The following is a 17,145-nucleotide window of genomic DNA, read 5'->3' as shown; positions in this document are numbered from 1 at the left end:
TTATGCCTATGGTAGTCCATATAAATTTTGAAACTGCACATTGACAGACTACAATAAAAAGTTTTGTGCAGGTTCTCAGCAATTTGTGCTTTCACCTTTTGTTAAAATCTTATATTGATATATCACCATTTTCCCATGTCAGGAAACATGCTTCCTTTGTTGTCCGTGGTTAAAACACTTTTTAGTCACATATGGGATGTGCTAAACAATGTTCCAAGCTTTCAATCAGAATATGGGATTATATTACGACATCTTTTGGTGGTCAGAGACTACCGATTTCATATGAGGAAGCACATTTACTCCTGTGAGTTTTATGTTGTTTATGCTTGAGGCACATATCTTTTCCTGTTTTAATGTTGGCAATCCTTGTTTGGAACTCTTTAGTCTTCTCTAATTTATTTTAATGCTTTTGGCTAGGTTTTATCATTTGCTACATGGAAAAGGTGGAAACAACCTTGACTGAGAAAAGTAACACTCAATGTAGTCAGAAAGAGGAAATCTTTCGCAGCATTCTAACGCTTCAATCTCTTCTAGAAAATCCTCCTGGAGATTTCCCAGATAACCTTAGGGAAGACATTGTGAAGGGGTTTGTTAAGATATTTTCTTATATAAGGTACACAGTTGATGGAGCCTGCTTGCTTTCAATTCTATTTTGCCTTATTGCTGCTTTATGCCAATTATTCTCTGTAGTGTTTGATATTGAGCTAATAGTTACTGCTTTCCCTTGTTGTACATGTTCAGAGATGAGGGAAAAGTTTCACGCAAGCTAATTGAGTGTATTAACACATATTTGTTGAAGGATGGTCCAAATTTGAGCAGTCAATCCTTAGAGATCCATAATGCAATACAGCAATTTGTTTTTCATTGTTGGCTGATAACTCATGATAAGGGTCTTAAGGTTAAACTTTTCCAATTTTTGAATTAAACTTGATTTTATAGATTGTATCTTATGTATTTTTTTTCCTTCTGCAGGATGCACTTGTTCACTATGCAAGGTTGCAGCTACATTTAATTAGAGGTGTAAATGATGGGAGTTTCTTGGTTGAACAACTCTTGGACGTCATATGTAAGGAACTAGATCAAAGCAATTTATCTATTCCTGTTACTTCTTGGTGAGTGCTTTTAATCTCTATTCTATTCCTTAAACAACTCAAACACCCCCTCTCCTACAACCCCCCCAAAAAAAATTGTTTTATCTACCAGTTGTTTGTTCTTGCTTTGATGGATGGTCATGCAAGAAACATTTAGGAGTGATGGAGCCAAGGATGAGAAGTTTGGAACCTTGAGTAGTTCGCAGTACAATTTGGTGGAGCTTGCGGCACTAGTATTATATCGGGTATTCTGCTCTCATGCTTAGTATCTAATAGCTGCATTTTACAATTATAAGTGGTGCTGTTTTTATGTGAAACCTGCATAATAATTTAGGTTGCCGCATTTTTTTGTCGAATTTTAAAATTGAGTTTCTGGTGCGCGTGTTGTTGATACACTTTAAATAATTATTGTTGAAATTGCCAACATTTTGTCAAGTTTTAATGGTTGAATTTTGTTAAATTTTAATGACATTCTTAATGTCATATGACTCAGGCATGTGCCAATAAAAGCAGAGCAACATCAAATGAAAAACGAGTTAAAAGGGAGAGTACCGCTGCCCGTCTAAAGGAGGCACTTATGAAAGGAAAATGGTTATGGTATGATTAACCTAAAAAAATTACTTTTTTACCATATATCCTTGAGTGGATTGCGAGTTGATTACTTTTTTTTTCATCATAGTGCCATATTAGATATCACATTTTTAAATAGTTTCATTTAGAGAATATGTTTTATACACATATATTCACGTTGATATGGCACTGATGCTTCTGCTGCTGTGGGAATTTGTTCAATGGTGCCTTTGTGATCTTTTAATTTACTGCCATTTAGTTTTAATCCCTATCAGGCTATCTCTTTTTTTCTTGTAACTAAGAATTCATTGAGTCTTTTATTTTATATACTTGGAATGTTCTTGTTGTGAACTTTGAATGATCAGTTGTGAATACTTGATTTTACTGCCGTACCCCAGTGACTACTTAATTCTACTTAAAAAACTGTTTGATAACTTTGCTGTGGAATCAGGGTTACAATCATATCTGTTTTTGCAATGCATTTTTCTTGTGCCTTTTACTTCATTGTATGGTTGCTTTCTTAATGTTTCAATATGGACATTTAACTTCTTCCTCTACTTCGAGTTCATTGACTTTATTTTTTCTTCAGAGTTCTTGCAACTCACCTTTTTGACTGAGTAGAAGTCTATATTAATATATTTTTTGTAGTCCTCGACATTTTTCCTTTAGGAAGGGAGGGTGGGGGCAGGGGGGGGGGGGGGGGGGGGGGGGGGGGGGGGGGGGCTTATTAGACTCTGTTAAATGGTAGGTTTGGTGATTAGGTGCTAAAGAGTAGGAACTAGGGTTTTGCATTAATTGTATGATATTCTACTATAATGATGGTTTGATTTAATGATATTTGATAATATGCTTCCATCATTGCCAGAGTCTGTTGAAGATGTCTTGTGTTAATATTACTGTAGCTTTCTTAATATGTTCAGTGCTGCTCAATCTCAATGATTTGTTAATATATGTTTATCTTCAACATAATGGCACAAGTTCCTCTTGTTGTATTTTCTGTAAACAATAGTGTGTTAAATTGAGCTGCATGGGCTTTACCACAGGAATGTGGCATTTTGTTATCTCATTCATAACTACTACACTCGCATTAGTAAGGATCTTCTTGTCTACTGGTTTGAAGGCATTTGTTCGAGCTTTGAAAGGTAAATCCAGCATCTTGTAAAGCTTGTCTTGTTTGATTGAATATATTATCTTTTTTGACTTTTTCTTTCTTTTTGGTAGCATATTGGTACATGAAAAAGTTGTGCCTTCATATGGTTTCTTTGTTCTTCCTGGCAACACCTTGAAAGCAGTGTGGGAATTTTACTTGCATTATTCTCAGTACAAGTGCAATACAGGGACACATGCATAAGCAAGTGCATGCATGCGTCTTTGTGCTCACATGCATAAAGATGTTCCCACTTGAGTATTTCTAAAAGTAGATTTGAGTGACATTATATATATATATATATATATATATAAATTAGTGGATTTGCCTTTGTGAGTTACTGCACCATTCTGCAAAAACATTCCATGTCTCTAAGGGGATCCCCATTGATTAGAATTTGAGACTCCATTTTGGATCTTGGGTTCAAAATCCTAGGATGGAAGGGGTTGGATTTATGGGATGGGAGAGGCTACCTTCTGTTGTGTAACTTAAAATTCCTGTGTACAAAAAACCAAAAAAAGACTCTTCTATGTTGAGGTATCATCTACTAAAGCCTTGCATGTTGAGGTTTATGCATCATATTTAGGAATTTTCTGGTTGATTATTGACAAATATGCATGATCTCTAGTTGCTTGAGGAAACAATTTGTGGTATTTTTCTTAATATTTGTGAACCATAACCTGCCATTATTTTTATTGAACTTTTTTGTTGGATTAAAATGTTGTATATGTTGCAGAATTTTGAATGATGCAAATATGGGGCATGCTTATGATGGTTTGCTGTGGACTTTGCGGTACACCCTTTGGACAACAAAGTTTTTGGATTGCTGTTTCTTTAAAATTTTCTTGATTCTGCATATTTCGTCTTCAAATTTCTTAAATTCCTTGCTTGGTTCATCTTATCAGTCATATTTAACTTGTAATTAGAGTTCTCTCTTCCTCTTCCTCTTCCTGTCTGTCTTTCCTTTGAGCTTATACATTTTAGTTAAATGCATCTAAAGGAGTCTGCAGGAACTTTCTTCTGTAGCACTGCTTTCAGATGCTCAAGTGGAGATTTCATTGAGGTCATCGTTTTCCTCAAAAGAGGTATCGTTTTCTTCTTACCCCTCTTTTCTTTTGGGATAGTTTTCTCTATTCTGTCATGCACACATTTTGGCCATTGATTTGTTAGAAAAATAGATCCTCATAAATTTCAATTTGGCTTATGTGTAGCAATTGGGAAACAGCAGCCTACTCCTGCCATATGGCTTGGTTGTTTTGAGTGTTGTTATCCCAAATTTTTTAAGTGTAGAATTTGACGTGGCTTTATATTTAGGTTGGGCTTCATCTATTGCTGACCGGTTTTTGTTTGGATGCTCAACATTGAGTTCCTTGGTTTTTTGTGTTGCTTGTTGCCCTTATTGGTTGTTGATTCATTAGATTTACTTGTTTAAGTCTTTAGTATTGGGTCTAAAACTTATGTGTGTGTTAAGTTGTATTCTTCTATGTGCTTAAATTTAGAATTTGTTGTGGTTTATGTTTGGTTAGGCTTTGCCATTGCCAACTGGTTTTAGGTTGGATGCTTACCAGTTTCTAGGCATTGCCTTGGGTCGGCTGCCTCATCGTGTCTATTGTGTGGGCTTGTAGAGCTGAACTTAACAGAAACTCTATGTTATTTTTGTGGATATTATTTCTCTCATTCAGTATGTGCTACTTGAATTTACCATACTCAGAAAGCCAAACTGAAGGAAGTTTGCCATATGTATGTGTTGTTGTCATCCACCATGAAGTGTATAATTTGAGTTTCATGCTACTGTTTGAATAATAAGACAGCTGTTTGGGAATGACCTGAAAAATCCTGGTTTATTCCAAAATGGTAGGTGTTAAGAGTTCCCTATAGAAACCATGCCCATTTTCCTAGTTTTCCAGGCATTTTGTTGTGTGTAGAAGTTAGTAGAAAACACCAAAATGACTGAGAATAATTATATGGAGATATACTAACTTTTTCTAACTTTATATATGGGGACTACTATTGGACAATGTTGTATTGTGTAGTCAGTCCTTGTTATTCAAATTTGCACTTATTTTTTCACCTGTCCAAATTCTTTGCGCATAATAATACACTATAACCATGGTACAGTCCTGAAAAAGACTATCAATTTGACTAGTTGGCTTGTTTCATCAATTATTTCTTTTGCTTGATTGTCCTTGTTGAGTGAGTTCTCTTACTTACGATTGTTTGACTTGGTGGTTGACAAACTCTGCAGTTTGATTGTGGTTGGCAATTAATATGGAGCCATCTTATGCATGCATTGCCAACATTTAGCAATGTAACCCCTGTAGTAAGTTCTGTCTATACCTTTCTCTCTGGCACTTTTTTTCCATAAGTTGGTTTAATGCTTTGTTTTCGTCACTTGTTCATTAATGCACTGAATATGTGTTTTTTGTTTTTCCAATGAATAGCACCTCAATGCATTAAGGTTTCCTTTTTTAGAGAAATGTAAAGTGACTTTTGAGCCTGCTAGAACATGCTAATATCAAGAAGCCTCTACAACAGTTGAAATCATTTTTTTTTGAAAGGCGAAACAATTGAAATCAATAATTGATATAATCATTCGTTACTATTCATTCTCGTCATTATTTTCGGAGTTTTGTAATTGGGTCTATGTCCCAATGCATTTGCAATGAGTGAGTTTCAGATTCTGTGCTTTTTGAGGTTAGAATGAGCATTCTTATTTGGAAGCAGTTTCAAAATGATCAAGAATTAGTCGTCACTAATGAAATTTTATGCAGCAGGATTGTGGTTAGTTAAATTTTCTGGTTTTGATGTAAGTTTTTAGAATCCAAGATGCTCACCCTCAAATTGATTCAGTAGTATTATTACTTAATTTAAGCTCTGTAAATATGGGTCTAGTCTATTGTTGGAATGCTAGGATATAATCTAAGATTAAGTTTCCTGCCTGTCTTAAGGTTCAAGTTTTCTGTTGTGCTGTCTATCTCATTGCATGGATGCCTTCTACTACTTATTCTTCCCAAAAGTTAGTGGATATACATATGTTAGATCTTCCAATTGAAGGGTGTGGACAGAACTGGATATCTATATGGATTAGTGGAAACTGAGTATAGAAGCTTCAAAACTAACAATGTTTGGTACAGCAGCTGCTCTTTGCAGGCACAGGCTGCTGCAGTTCAATTCCCACTGAACTCTTGTCATTCTTATTTCTTTCACTGGTAGAGGCAAAAAGGGTTATATATCTTCTGCTGTTGTTAAAAGAAACCAGTCCTTTCTGCATTTTTACTTAACCGCCTCTGTTCTTAATTCAGCTGAGGAATTGTGAATGCTTCCTACTTACAGATGTATTTTGTGAAGATTTATTAAAAAATAAACCTACCCCAGAAACCGCTTATACGTTTAGAGGAAACTCTTTTTACTTCTTTTGAGAAAGTTTTTTCTAGTCTTTGTTTCTTTACAAGTGGGATCCTGTTTGGCTAAAGGATAGCTTTGTAGACAGCTTAGTTAGTCGTTGCATGAAAAATAAAACGGGAAGCTCCTGCTAATCCAATTCACTAGTTTACTTGTATCCTGAGCTGCTATAAAGTTCTGAATTCTAGAATGTAACTAGGAAAGGGTCTGCTCTATGTTGCAGAGTCCTCTTATTTTCCTTCAAAAAACAAATTAATTAAGTAATTAATGTAATATTTTTATTTAGTGATATTTACAAATTATAAAGTTTACGTGACTTATCATAAAATTTTTTCAACTGATTATGATTTTATCATATTTTGAGTTAGTACAATATTTGACGAAATGTCATAGTTTTGGATAATACTTAGAAAAAGAAAAAAAAGAGATAAATGATGGGAAAATGAGAAAATTAAAAGAAATTGATATAATAGGGAAAAAAGATTCAAAGTTTTCATTGCATCTATTAGATAAAACTTCTTCACATACCTGTACATTTATCATTATGTCTTTCTTCTTATCTTTTTCATTTAGTGATTCGGACTAGTCAGCCTTGAGAACTACGTTGGAGAACTTATTTTGTATTAAATGGCTACTTTACCATTATTGGGGTTTACACTAAACTTTTGTCATGCTTGGTTTACTAGGGGTATTGAAATTAGAATTACATGGAATTTTGGTATCCTTGTCCAATAGCCTTCTTGGAGAAAAATGGCATTCAAATCCATCTAATCCTAATTTGAAAATTAAACTGCATGCTAGAATACAGAGAATTGTTGTTTGGAGATCTTTTTCATTGAAAATTTTAAAAGGAGTAGAAATATCATTTGTGTAACCTTCTTTTTGGGCTTCACTCTGCTGTTAAGTTTTTGCTTGGATTAATTTGTTTATTCATGCAGGTTGATGCTGCTCTGGCGCTCCTTGGAAGCATTATTTCAAATGTGAGTGCTATTCTACATTCCAATGGCCTATCAGTTAGTAAGAGAGTGCTGTATTATGATTTAAATTTAATTTACTAAAACTAATCTATTATCCTTCCCTTATTTAATTGTTCTTATGTTCTTTACTTATGATTTCTGTCTTTAGGATTTAACAAACACATGTGTTGTGCCCCATGATATATGGGATCTTCAGTTATTCAAAGGAATGCCGTCATTGTAAGTGCTCTTGTACTTTTAACTTAATGAAAAGATTTTTGTTAGGTGACTTTAATGAAAAGGTGAATAATATTCTAGCTCAACTTGTGATAAAAAGCTATTTTAGGTGTTTGTCTTTCCTAAAGTTTGTCATAACGTCTTTTAGTATTAGTCATCACTTAAAGAAGGCATACTGCCCAAGGATAAGAAAAATTTACATGCTTGAGAGATAAACTTGCTTCAATTTTTTTGGCTGTAATGGTAATTCTTAGAATGGAGGGAAGTTAATGCTAGAGCATGTAAAAATCTTCAGCTCTCCTAGTTGAAATCTTGAATTTCAACTGTAATGAAGGATATTTGCTAAGATATATGCTTATCTGTCTAAATATCATTGTGTTGCATTGCAACATTTTCTACTTCATCTGGATGCATGTAACTGTTTGTAGTGGATATTAACGTCATCATTTGTCAATTAAAATATCAATTAAAATAGAACAGAATCTGAAATTTTATGTGCATGTCAGAAAGCTGAAGTGATGATTAAGAAACTAGTAAAGTAATCCCAGTTGATACTGGAAATTCTCTTCCTTTATCTTTCACCATTTCTCTTTTTGAGGAACCTGATGTGCTTTATTTAATTGTGTGGCTGTTATGTTAATCTAGGTTTGCTCTGTACTTCATTGCATGCTATTTTTCTCGGAACGGTTCTCAAGTAAGTGGCACAGACTGGTATCTTTAGATTTTCAATTATTATACCACAATTGCTTTCACTGTCTCTATATGCTGGTTGAGTACTTGTCTGTTATTTTTCATTTAGCTCATATTATATTAGTCAGATACCTACTAGATTCGTTTTCACTCTAATAGTATGCATGGGAGTTTGCTGGTTTTCTTTTCGTTAAAATTCGAGAGAAATGATGTGTATACGGTACTCTCTTTGGGAAAGAAACAAATTAATAAAGAATCTTTGTCAAATATCCTGCCAACTTTGGTTGAATAAAATAAGATTTATCACCTTTTTTTATTTTAAGCTGGAACTGTAGCTGGCATGGCATTGTTTGTTTTACTATGCTAAGAATGGGGACTGTGATTTTATATGGAATCTGTCTTAACCTAAAATGTTTTCTTTTGGGTTTTGGGATCACACTGAAGGTCAACTTTGGATAAGCACAGATCATGTTATCAAGTCTGAAAGAAATTTTATGTATTTTATTGGCCATCTCCTGGATTTTTGCAGGGTGACCTTCGAGACATTTTACATCTCCGGAAGTATCTCTTAAAAGCAACTTTGGGCTCTCTCAACTGGAACGTATGTTGCTCTGATTCCTATACCACTACTGTCCTTTGATTGGCATAATTTTTAATGTTATTTGTGGCCCCTTTAGAGTGAGCATAGAAGTCAGAACTTTTAGATTGTTGTTTATTTTTTCTTTCTTATTTATTGTTTTGATTCGGGAGTAGGGAAATGGCTCTGTGTATGTGTTGGGAGAAAGGGGGTGGGTTGGGGGAGGGGAGCTATCCTTCCTTTCTGTTGATTTGTATCCAAGATTGATTTCTAGTTTAGCGAGGCTGGCTGTGATTTCTAGATTTGTTGTCAGAGTCTCCTCTCTAAGAACCTTCATTCTTAGGAGAAACATATTTTTATGATCTTAAGTCACTCCCAAGCTAAAATTTCTTGATTTATTGTGGCTCAGAGTGTTGTCTTTTAGGCATCTTGCCACTTGTATGTGGAAGCAAGTATGCTTGATCCTCTTCCATACTGCTTTTGTCTTTCTTTAGTTCAATTTAGGTGAGTGAATTTGTGTTGGGTTTCCTCCGCCCTTAGGCCATTTGTCAGTAGGCATAATGGCATGGATGGTTTTGAGGATTCCCATGTGCCTTTTTTCTTGAAATTTATTGACTGCTGCAAGTCAACTTCCTTTACTTCCCTTGGATCTTTTGTTGGGTTATGCAAATTGTCCATCTATAGAGTTCAATAGTTGGTTATTTGGTGCACTCAAGTTTTGTGCAATCTAGGATCTTTTGTGGGTTATGCAAATGGTTTATTTATAGAGTTCAATTAAAAGTTGGTTCTTTGAAGTTTGAAATGCACTTCAGTTTGGTGCATTCTTGTTTTCAATTCTGTGCTTGTAGGAAATTTTAAGTTGAGAAGAAGTTTGTTTTATGTGGAATTTTTGGTTGTTGTATAATTTTATTTGTCTGTTGAGAATGAAAATGATATCAGGTTTATACCATGTTCGTGGTTGGTTTTGGCACTTCTTAAGTTTATCCATTTGCAGCAAGATGGACTATCAGAAATCTTAAGTTTTCTTTATTTATTGAATGCAGGAGTCTTCCTTACTAAACGACCGCATGGTATTATTGTTACCAGCAGCTGTTTATGCTCTTTGTGCTGGTTGTGAGCATTTTACCCATTGTTATGAAGAAATTCTCCAGTTAAACTCTTTTGTGGATACTACCGAGGTTGCAGATGATTGGATCAAGGTATGTCATGATGGTTGATGTTTTCTTGTTTCGGCTTGACATTTGAATCTTAAAATTATAGGTTTAGTGTCTTCTGATACATTGAAATTGGATCATGTTTGTAGATTGATGAATATGATCATGAAAGGCAGCTTGAAAATTTTGAATGCTCTGTTGAGGTTCTTGCAAATATTGATTTGGATTCAAATGTTCAGGTCCTGGGCTTGTTATTGTCAAAAGCATTCTTAATATTCAGGTTTATATGATTTGTTAGTTCTGATTGATTTCAATAAACTTTCAGATTTCCCCATCTCAATTCCATCAAAGTGTATGTCTTCCTCGACAGTTGAGAGAGCCACTTCTGCATGAAATGGAGGCCCATATTTTGGGTGTTTTAGCAGATCACAAGGCTGAAAAGAAGCCTCCGTCTGATGTCTTCATCATATGTGCTTTACTATCCAATTTAATATATGGATTATATTTAACAAGGTTTGTATTATCTTCTTAACCATGTTTGATCATCGTTTAAGCTAGTCGTCATCAGCTTTTCTCTGCTGATGTTTTATTTGTTCAAGCAGCCATGGAAGTAGAAATTACCTCATTTTATGTTATGTTTTGTAGAAATTAAAACCTGTTCTTGATCTTTCTCCTATTATCTTAATCCTTTAGGTTCAGTGATTACTGAGTGTGATATTAAAGGCCCTTTTTACATAGCAGTAGAGTTCAAATCTTGCGTTCCTTTGTTTGAGTTAATAATTAACTTTCAGTACACTGCATATGTCGGACTTTGCTATCTTGAAACAAAGTTTATATAAAATGTATTTTAGACTGTGCTGATTCCATAGAAGCTTGACAGGCATGTATGTGGTTTGACATGTTAGAGATTAAAACTTATTAATTGGTTCTCATGCAACAATTTGAGTATTTTTTGAGTGGATTCTTTGTAATGCACGTTACTTTGAGCAATTTCAATTACTTTACAAGGAGGGGCATATGTAAAATTCTGAAAGGTAGCTTTGGTAATGTAGTTGAGTCTAGTGTTTCTAGGAGTTTCGAAGAGTATTGTGTGTTAATGTAATTTCATATTTAGGCTTCTGACTACTTGGAAGTCAAGGAATTGTTCAAGAGTTCCTCTTAGTGCCAGTCTCCTGTCTACATTATAGTTGGCTTATGGTTAATGAAATTACAAGTTAATTGTTTGCTTGAGTGCATGGTTGTACTGTGCATTAACTCTCCATTTTTTTTTTGTCTAATTGTTCTCATTCTCTTTTATCAATGTTCTCTATAGTATTGTTACCGTTGCATTCTTCAAATTAAGCCCTTCCTGAATCTTCTATCCCAAAGCCTATTCCTCAAAATCCTAGAACCTTGTCCTACCATTGAGCGAACAAGCTCAATTCACAGCCCTATAACTATAAAAATAGTTGTTGCCTATATTTCCTGCAACTTAGTGTCCAGTTTCACCAACTAAGAAGGGCTCAAAATTTTGAACTTTTCCTTCCAGTATGGCCCGAAAGAAGTTGTTGAACTTTGAAATTTCATCCCTACAAACAGAAATCTTAATATATCAACAGCAAACTATGCCGTTATCCACCATATAGGATTGGCAATATGGGTCATAGTGCAGCATTATGCTTTATTCAAGACCATATTCTCAGTGAGCTCTGTAAAAATAAGGTCCTTTCTATAGTTTCGGTCAATGTCTCTTTGGTCTTAATATCTCTAATTTTCTTAAATCTAGTCCACTGCATAACTAGGTGGATAGACTTTCACACATTCTTCCTGTTCCAGTTAAGTTTCTGTTGTTTTAGCTTGTTAATCAGGTAAACGGCTAATTCAGTGGCAGAATTTGTGAAACTTGCCCTTTTCCAGTGAATTTTTTGTTTGACCTTGTCTATTGCATAGACAGCCAATTTGTTTCAAACTTTTCTTCTACCAAGATGGTTTATTATTTGCTAGGGTGAGTTAATACTTGAATGCTAGACCAGTCGTGTCCTTAAGTTCCTTCCATTTAGGGTGAGAAATTTTTCTCTGTTCTTTTTGTAAATTTTCTCTATGGATGGTGCCCAATCTTGTTTGATCTTTCACTCTTTTGGAGTGTAACTGTGCATTTTAGAGATTTAACCACAGTTTTCTTTTAAAAACTTTTTATTCATTTACTACTTATCTTTTCCTATCATCTATTCCTTTCTTCTTCCACTCTTTTATTGATGCTTCATATGCATTCTTTATGCCAGGGAAAGAGAAGAAGTTTCGCCATTTCTCTCAAAATTGGGCCATTGTTTGTTAGAACTGTTGAATTATGCTGTTAATGTAATTGAAAAAAACAATAATGACTTAAGATCTCTTGGATTTTTGGGCTTTACCTCTGGCTTTAACCAAAAAAGTGCTGTTGTTGCTTCATTTAGAAGCTTCGTTCTTTGCCCCCTTTTCACCCAAAGGAAAGATCAAGATGCTCTGGATGTTGAACTTTATGATGCTGTAAAAAAATCCTTGGCAAGGCTTCTGAAGGCATTTGCTAAACTGTATGATGAATATACTAAATTCGTAAGTAACCTTCAGTCTGAGATGCTCTCATCAGATTCTTCTGGATCTGATTCTTCTGTACAAATTTCAAACCATATGGATAGCAATAAAGGTAGGATCATGGACATGGAGTTGGATGTGAATGAGGATGCTAAAGATGTAGATATTCTGACATCTGGGGGAAAAATTCCCGCTGCTGGAGCGTTCTCTGCAGTGAAGTGGAAGTTGGGTATGGTATCACTAATGTCAAGTTTCTTCTCAGTCTTGCACAGAAAAACATGGGATGTCCTGTTCAACCTCATGGAGAAAGAACTTGACTTGAAGGTAAGCTAGTGCGTAGTGTTATTATTCTGCGTGTATCTCATCCTGCATTTTCTGCATTTTATTGGTTCTATCTTTTCTATTATAATTTCACTTCTCAATGCATTCAGGTGTACGAGAATATTTTGTGGAATCTTTGTCGACATCTTCACTCGTTATCTTCTTCAAAGCTTGCAGATCTGGTATGGAAAATGTCTGGTTGATGATTGTTAATAATTTAATCCGGAAATTCTGGAAACTATTTATAATAGAAACAATAATAGGCTGCAAATGCACCCAAGCATTTTTTTCAGTTGTTGGTGCATGATCCGCCTGCTCAAATAGATGTATTTAACTTCCCCCTTTCTATTTAAATATAAATAACAGCCTGCTTAATGCTCATGCCTTTTTAGTAGTTTGTTTATCTTGTCCACAATTCTAACATTCCATTTTTCCTCTAGGTCAATTTAATAAATAACAGGATCAGAATGCAAGTTAGTCTGAAGCTTGATAGTTTTAATGTTCTAGCTGCAATTTCTTGTTTGCTTGATACCCTACTATCTTTGGACATTGGAAAGGATAAATATGGTGCCCTAGCTTTGGAAGAAAGAGAAGCTAAACAGGTATGCCAGAATGTTATATTATGTTTGTTTGTTTGTTTTCTTTTTAATTATTGGAGTTTATATGCTTGATTGGAAAAATAATGATGATAGTTTTTTTAATATTTGTGTAAGAGATTGAATTTTGAGGTAAATTGCTAGTTTTGGTTCAGATATAATACATCCATGATTTGAATGGAGCAGCCTGTGTAGATTTGGGTCAAATATGCTACAATTTTCATCGTTCATTAATGAACGAGTTATTTAGTCTAGTATTGTGTTGAATTTCAGATATCTTAAGCTGTTCTTAAACCAACCTGAGCTTGCACTAGGTTGACCCAAAAGCAAGATCGACCTGGAGTATAACTTGATTTCTATCTGCTAGTAGAGTAGAAATGTGGCAAAAAGTCATATCCAAATTGACTTGAAAAGATTACGATTGAAACCTAATCAACCTGAAAGTTGAAACCTGAAATGACCCAATCTACCCTGCTGCACCTACCGTCACCTCTACTGCTGGGGTAAGTGCAGCACTAATCTATTGCAAAAAGTCAATTCATTGCAATATGAATGAGCTAACTTATTTTTGGGTGCCAGCTTACTCTTGTTAGATTATATGTGTGTGTGTGAGTGAGAGAGAGAGAGAGAGAGAGACCTTAACATCGTGTCACTTGGTCATAGTTTGGATGAAAAATTTTCATGTGAAAGTATTGTATTTCACTCACAGACTGCTTTGTCCACCTTTTCTAATGCGATAAATCCTGATTGTAGCAACGTGCTCTTATTAAGTGACATGAATATTTTGTGTATTGCGGACATTCTGTTTTGACTATGTGTGCAGCTCCCTATTTGTAATTGAGTATTCAAAGATGTGTTTCCTTTGCTGCAAAATATAATACCTCATTCAACAATTTGTTTCTTTATGGTTATGATGAGATTGGCCAGGAGATTATGTCCCAACCAGTGTGTTTTTACTTGATATTGCTTTGCAGTCCTTGACATATCTTGCGGAGCTGGTGATCAAAGTTGCGGAATTTGATTTTCTTGACTGGTTTGGTCGAGTCAAATTGATTGACTGCATTTGCAATTTTATTTTACTCAGTCCCGAGATTGGTCAGGTGATTATTTGTGGATCCTTCCCTTATATGTTGGCACTTATGTTTCCTGGGCTCAGGTTGGAGAGAAAAGTACATGTTCTTGCTCACTTAAAATCTTAAATGTAGAAGACAAATGTAGTGCTGATATGATTTTTATTTACTTTATATATGATGTGGGAAATCTAAAAACTTATAGGTCATCAGCAATGTGAGGAAACTCTCTTCTTGATGAGAAACAATTTGAATCACTTTAGTGCATTTGGTCAACTACTTCATTTAATAGGGAAATTGCATTTAATTATTTTTACTCTTGAGACATATAAACATATTTCTGAAGTATTTATGCCTCCTGGACGCATGTTATTGCTCAATTCATTTTTCTATTTTTTATGATTGTAGTTTTCATCACTGTCTCATTTGCTTTAGGACATCAGAGAATATTTTGTTCTTATTAAGTTATTTTAATTCTCTCTCTCTCTACATGCCACTATATGGGGCCATTGTTGCTGCTGCTATAAATATTTACAGACAATGATTGAAAAGCTACTTTTGATGCTTCAAGATCCTGATTATCGAGTTAGGTTCTTTCTAAGTAGACGAATTGGTGTTCTATTCCAGACCTGGGATGGCCATGGAGAGCTCTTCCATGATATTTGGTGAGTTTCTTGAAATGTATTTGATTGTGTGAGAGGCTTATCTAACCATAAGCTTTTCTGACTTTGTATGTTGGAGATATGTCACATAAATCATGGTTAGTTCTTATTTTTCAACTTTGTTCTGATGCACATGCCAGTAATTTTGCCTTTTATTTCTGTTAATTTGAGTACATAAGTATTAATTGTTTTGCTAAAGGTGAAGTTTCAACACTTATTTTCTATTGTTGTAGTTATTGACGCTGTTATGTTCCTCTGTGTCTTTTTATTTCTCTACCTTAATGATATGATAGACTTCATCATTTTATGTTTTGTCTGTTTTTTTGACACACTTTAAATTTTCTCAATGGCTTGCCCTTTCTTATTTTCTTTCATGGATGTGTATATGCTTATTTAGTTACTATTATGATCATATTTAAATTTTTATTTTTCCTTTTCATGTTTGTGCCAAGCTAATAAAACAAGGTATTGTTTTTTCTGTTATCATTAATGCTCTCTGTTCATTAGTTATTCAACTTCAGATAAATTATGTGTTGGACCTCCTCCCGCCTTTGTGATGTTATCATCTTTCCTTAGTGTTTTGTCATGGGCAAATCCCTATCGGAATTGACCTAAAACGGACAACCTTTTGTGAATTGCAACAAATGCATATACTTTGTTTTTGTGTGTAATGCCTTTCGGAGGTTTTGAGAAGAGAGAATACGGTTTGAGTTAGGTTTGGGGTTTTGGAGACTGCTGCTATAATTATCTTCTACATCATTAAACTTTCTTGCTTTTCTGTTAGGGTGATGTGCGCTTTGAGAAAACTATATTGACCATATTGATTTTGCTTTTGGAAAATTTTAGTTGATTGTTTCTTCATCTTCTTTAATTTGCTTTTAGGTTTATGAGATTGTCTAAACAATGTTTACTTTGAACTTCTGAGGGATATTGAAACTGAAAATAGATGAATCTGAGCATCTCTGTGTCATTCTGAATATTAGCGTTACTTCAAAAGTATTTCTAGTTCTATTTTATATTGGGAATTATTGTAAAGGGTATATTATCTTATTGTACTCTATAATTTTAATAAATACATACTACCATATGGGTAGGTTCTCTAGTTCTCTTCAATCTATTTTCTCTCTCCATTAACATGTATGGAAGTGATCCTTAATCATCAAATATTAACACATCAAATCTTAACACTTAACTTGATTGTTTTTGCAGTTCCAACTTTGGTGTTGAGTTGGTGTTTTACTCAAAAGAAAAACTTGTTACAGCTAGGGAAGTCCTTGCTGCTGGTCCACAACCTCGTCCAAGAGTTGAAACTGTTATTATTACTCTTATGCAACTTGCTTTGCATAGTGAGAAAATTGAATTAGAGGTATGACATGTGTATTTGGTCTCTTACCGTAACACTTGCAGTTGTTGAACCATCTATATAGGATTGATAGGTCAAATGTGCAATTTAAAAAACTCAATGCTTGTATTCATTTAATATGCAGGCTGTTTTCATGATGTGTGCAGTTTCTGCCATTGATCCTAGTCAGAGGTATAATATTCTACCCTTTTTTTTGCAATTTTTTACTAATCATAGTTTTGTTCCTTGAACTGGTAATCCTTTTGCTGCAGGGAATTGGTTACTGCAGCACTCGATAATCTATCAAGAAACCTACAGTATATCTCGAGAATGATGGTGTGCAAATTTCTTTTCTTTTGATAAATTATGATTGTCCACATGAAACAGTGATGGTTTGGATAGTTGAAAAGGTTTATGAATATGTTCTTCCTTGGATTGTTTAAAAGAAATCAGGGTTTTTATTTTTTATTTTTTAATCTGGATGTTTTTTGGGGCTTGGTTACTGAGAGTTATTGAATTTCCGCTATCTGGAACTTCATTGGCTTTAACTTTGTAGAATTTTCTTTCTCTGCAGTACTTGGAAGAACTCATTGGATCCATTCTCTTTTGCTGGGTTGCTTGTGGTGTCAGCATAGCTGCTCTTGTGGAGGTAATTTATCTGTTAGCTTCTTATCGGATTCTGTTCTGATTGAACGAGACACAATGATGTCTTTTGTATTTAATCAAGTATGTCTTTTCAGAATTCGTATGTTGTATTGGTTTTGTTGTTTTAACAGCATT

At 34.5% G+C, this 17,145-nt stretch overlaps 1 protein-coding gene across 5 annotated transcripts in view; it reads left to right on the top strand.

The window, feature by feature from the left end:
* Window positions 1-17,145, top strand: part of ATM (Serine/Threonine-kinase ATM-like protein) — a 45,475-nt gene that overhangs the window by 1,409 nt on the left and 26,921 nt on the right. For 3 of the 5 annotated variants that reach the window (XM_018117926.2, XM_088804683.1, XM_018117925.2), the window contains exons 4-29: window positions 143-304; window positions 418-613; window positions 742-898; window positions 973-1,112; window positions 1,249-1,336; window positions 1,585-1,688; window positions 2,705-2,803; window positions 3,545-3,601; window positions 3,809-3,893; window positions 5,054-5,128; window positions 7,149-7,190; window positions 7,336-7,406; window positions 8,049-8,097; window positions 8,623-8,694; window positions 9,714-9,869; window positions 9,974-10,063; window positions 10,150-10,337; window positions 12,086-12,698; window positions 12,806-12,877; window positions 13,136-13,297; window positions 14,266-14,391; window positions 14,899-15,026; window positions 16,233-16,389; window positions 16,511-16,557; window positions 16,638-16,701; window positions 16,940-17,014. In XM_018117926.2, coding sequence (XP_017973415.2) covers window positions 143-304; window positions 418-613; window positions 742-898; window positions 973-1,112; window positions 1,249-1,336; window positions 1,585-1,688; window positions 2,705-2,803; window positions 3,545-3,601; window positions 3,809-3,893; window positions 5,054-5,128; window positions 7,149-7,190; window positions 7,336-7,406; window positions 8,049-8,097; window positions 8,623-8,694; window positions 9,714-9,869; window positions 9,974-10,063; window positions 10,150-10,337; window positions 12,086-12,698; window positions 12,806-12,877; window positions 13,136-13,297; window positions 14,266-14,391; window positions 14,899-15,026; window positions 16,233-16,389; window positions 16,511-16,557; window positions 16,638-16,701; window positions 16,940-17,014 — 3,275 coding nt within the window. Of the gene's footprint in view, window positions 1-142; window positions 305-417; window positions 614-741; window positions 899-972; window positions 1,113-1,248; window positions 1,337-1,584; window positions 1,689-2,704; window positions 2,804-3,544; window positions 3,602-3,808; window positions 3,894-5,053; window positions 5,129-7,148; window positions 7,191-7,335; window positions 7,407-8,048; window positions 8,098-8,622; window positions 8,695-9,713; window positions 9,870-9,973; window positions 10,064-10,149; window positions 10,338-12,085; window positions 12,699-12,805; window positions 12,878-13,135; window positions 13,298-14,265; window positions 14,392-14,898; window positions 15,027-16,232; window positions 16,390-16,510; window positions 16,558-16,637; window positions 16,702-16,939; window positions 17,015-17,145 lie in introns of those variants that run through there. The other 2 variants (XM_088804684.1, XM_088804685.1) reach the window with 2 other exon arrangements.

Source organism: Theobroma cacao, chromosome 3 (assembly GCF_053813885.1).
Source record: "Theobroma cacao isolate CCN51 chromosome 3, ASM5381388v1, whole genome shotgun sequence".
NCBI classification, from domain to species: domain Eukaryota; kingdom Viridiplantae; phylum Streptophyta; class Magnoliopsida; order Malvales; family Malvaceae; genus Theobroma; species Theobroma cacao.
The sequence above is the reverse complement of the archived record's forward strand: the minus strand, read 5'-3'. Positions and strand labels throughout refer to the sequence as shown.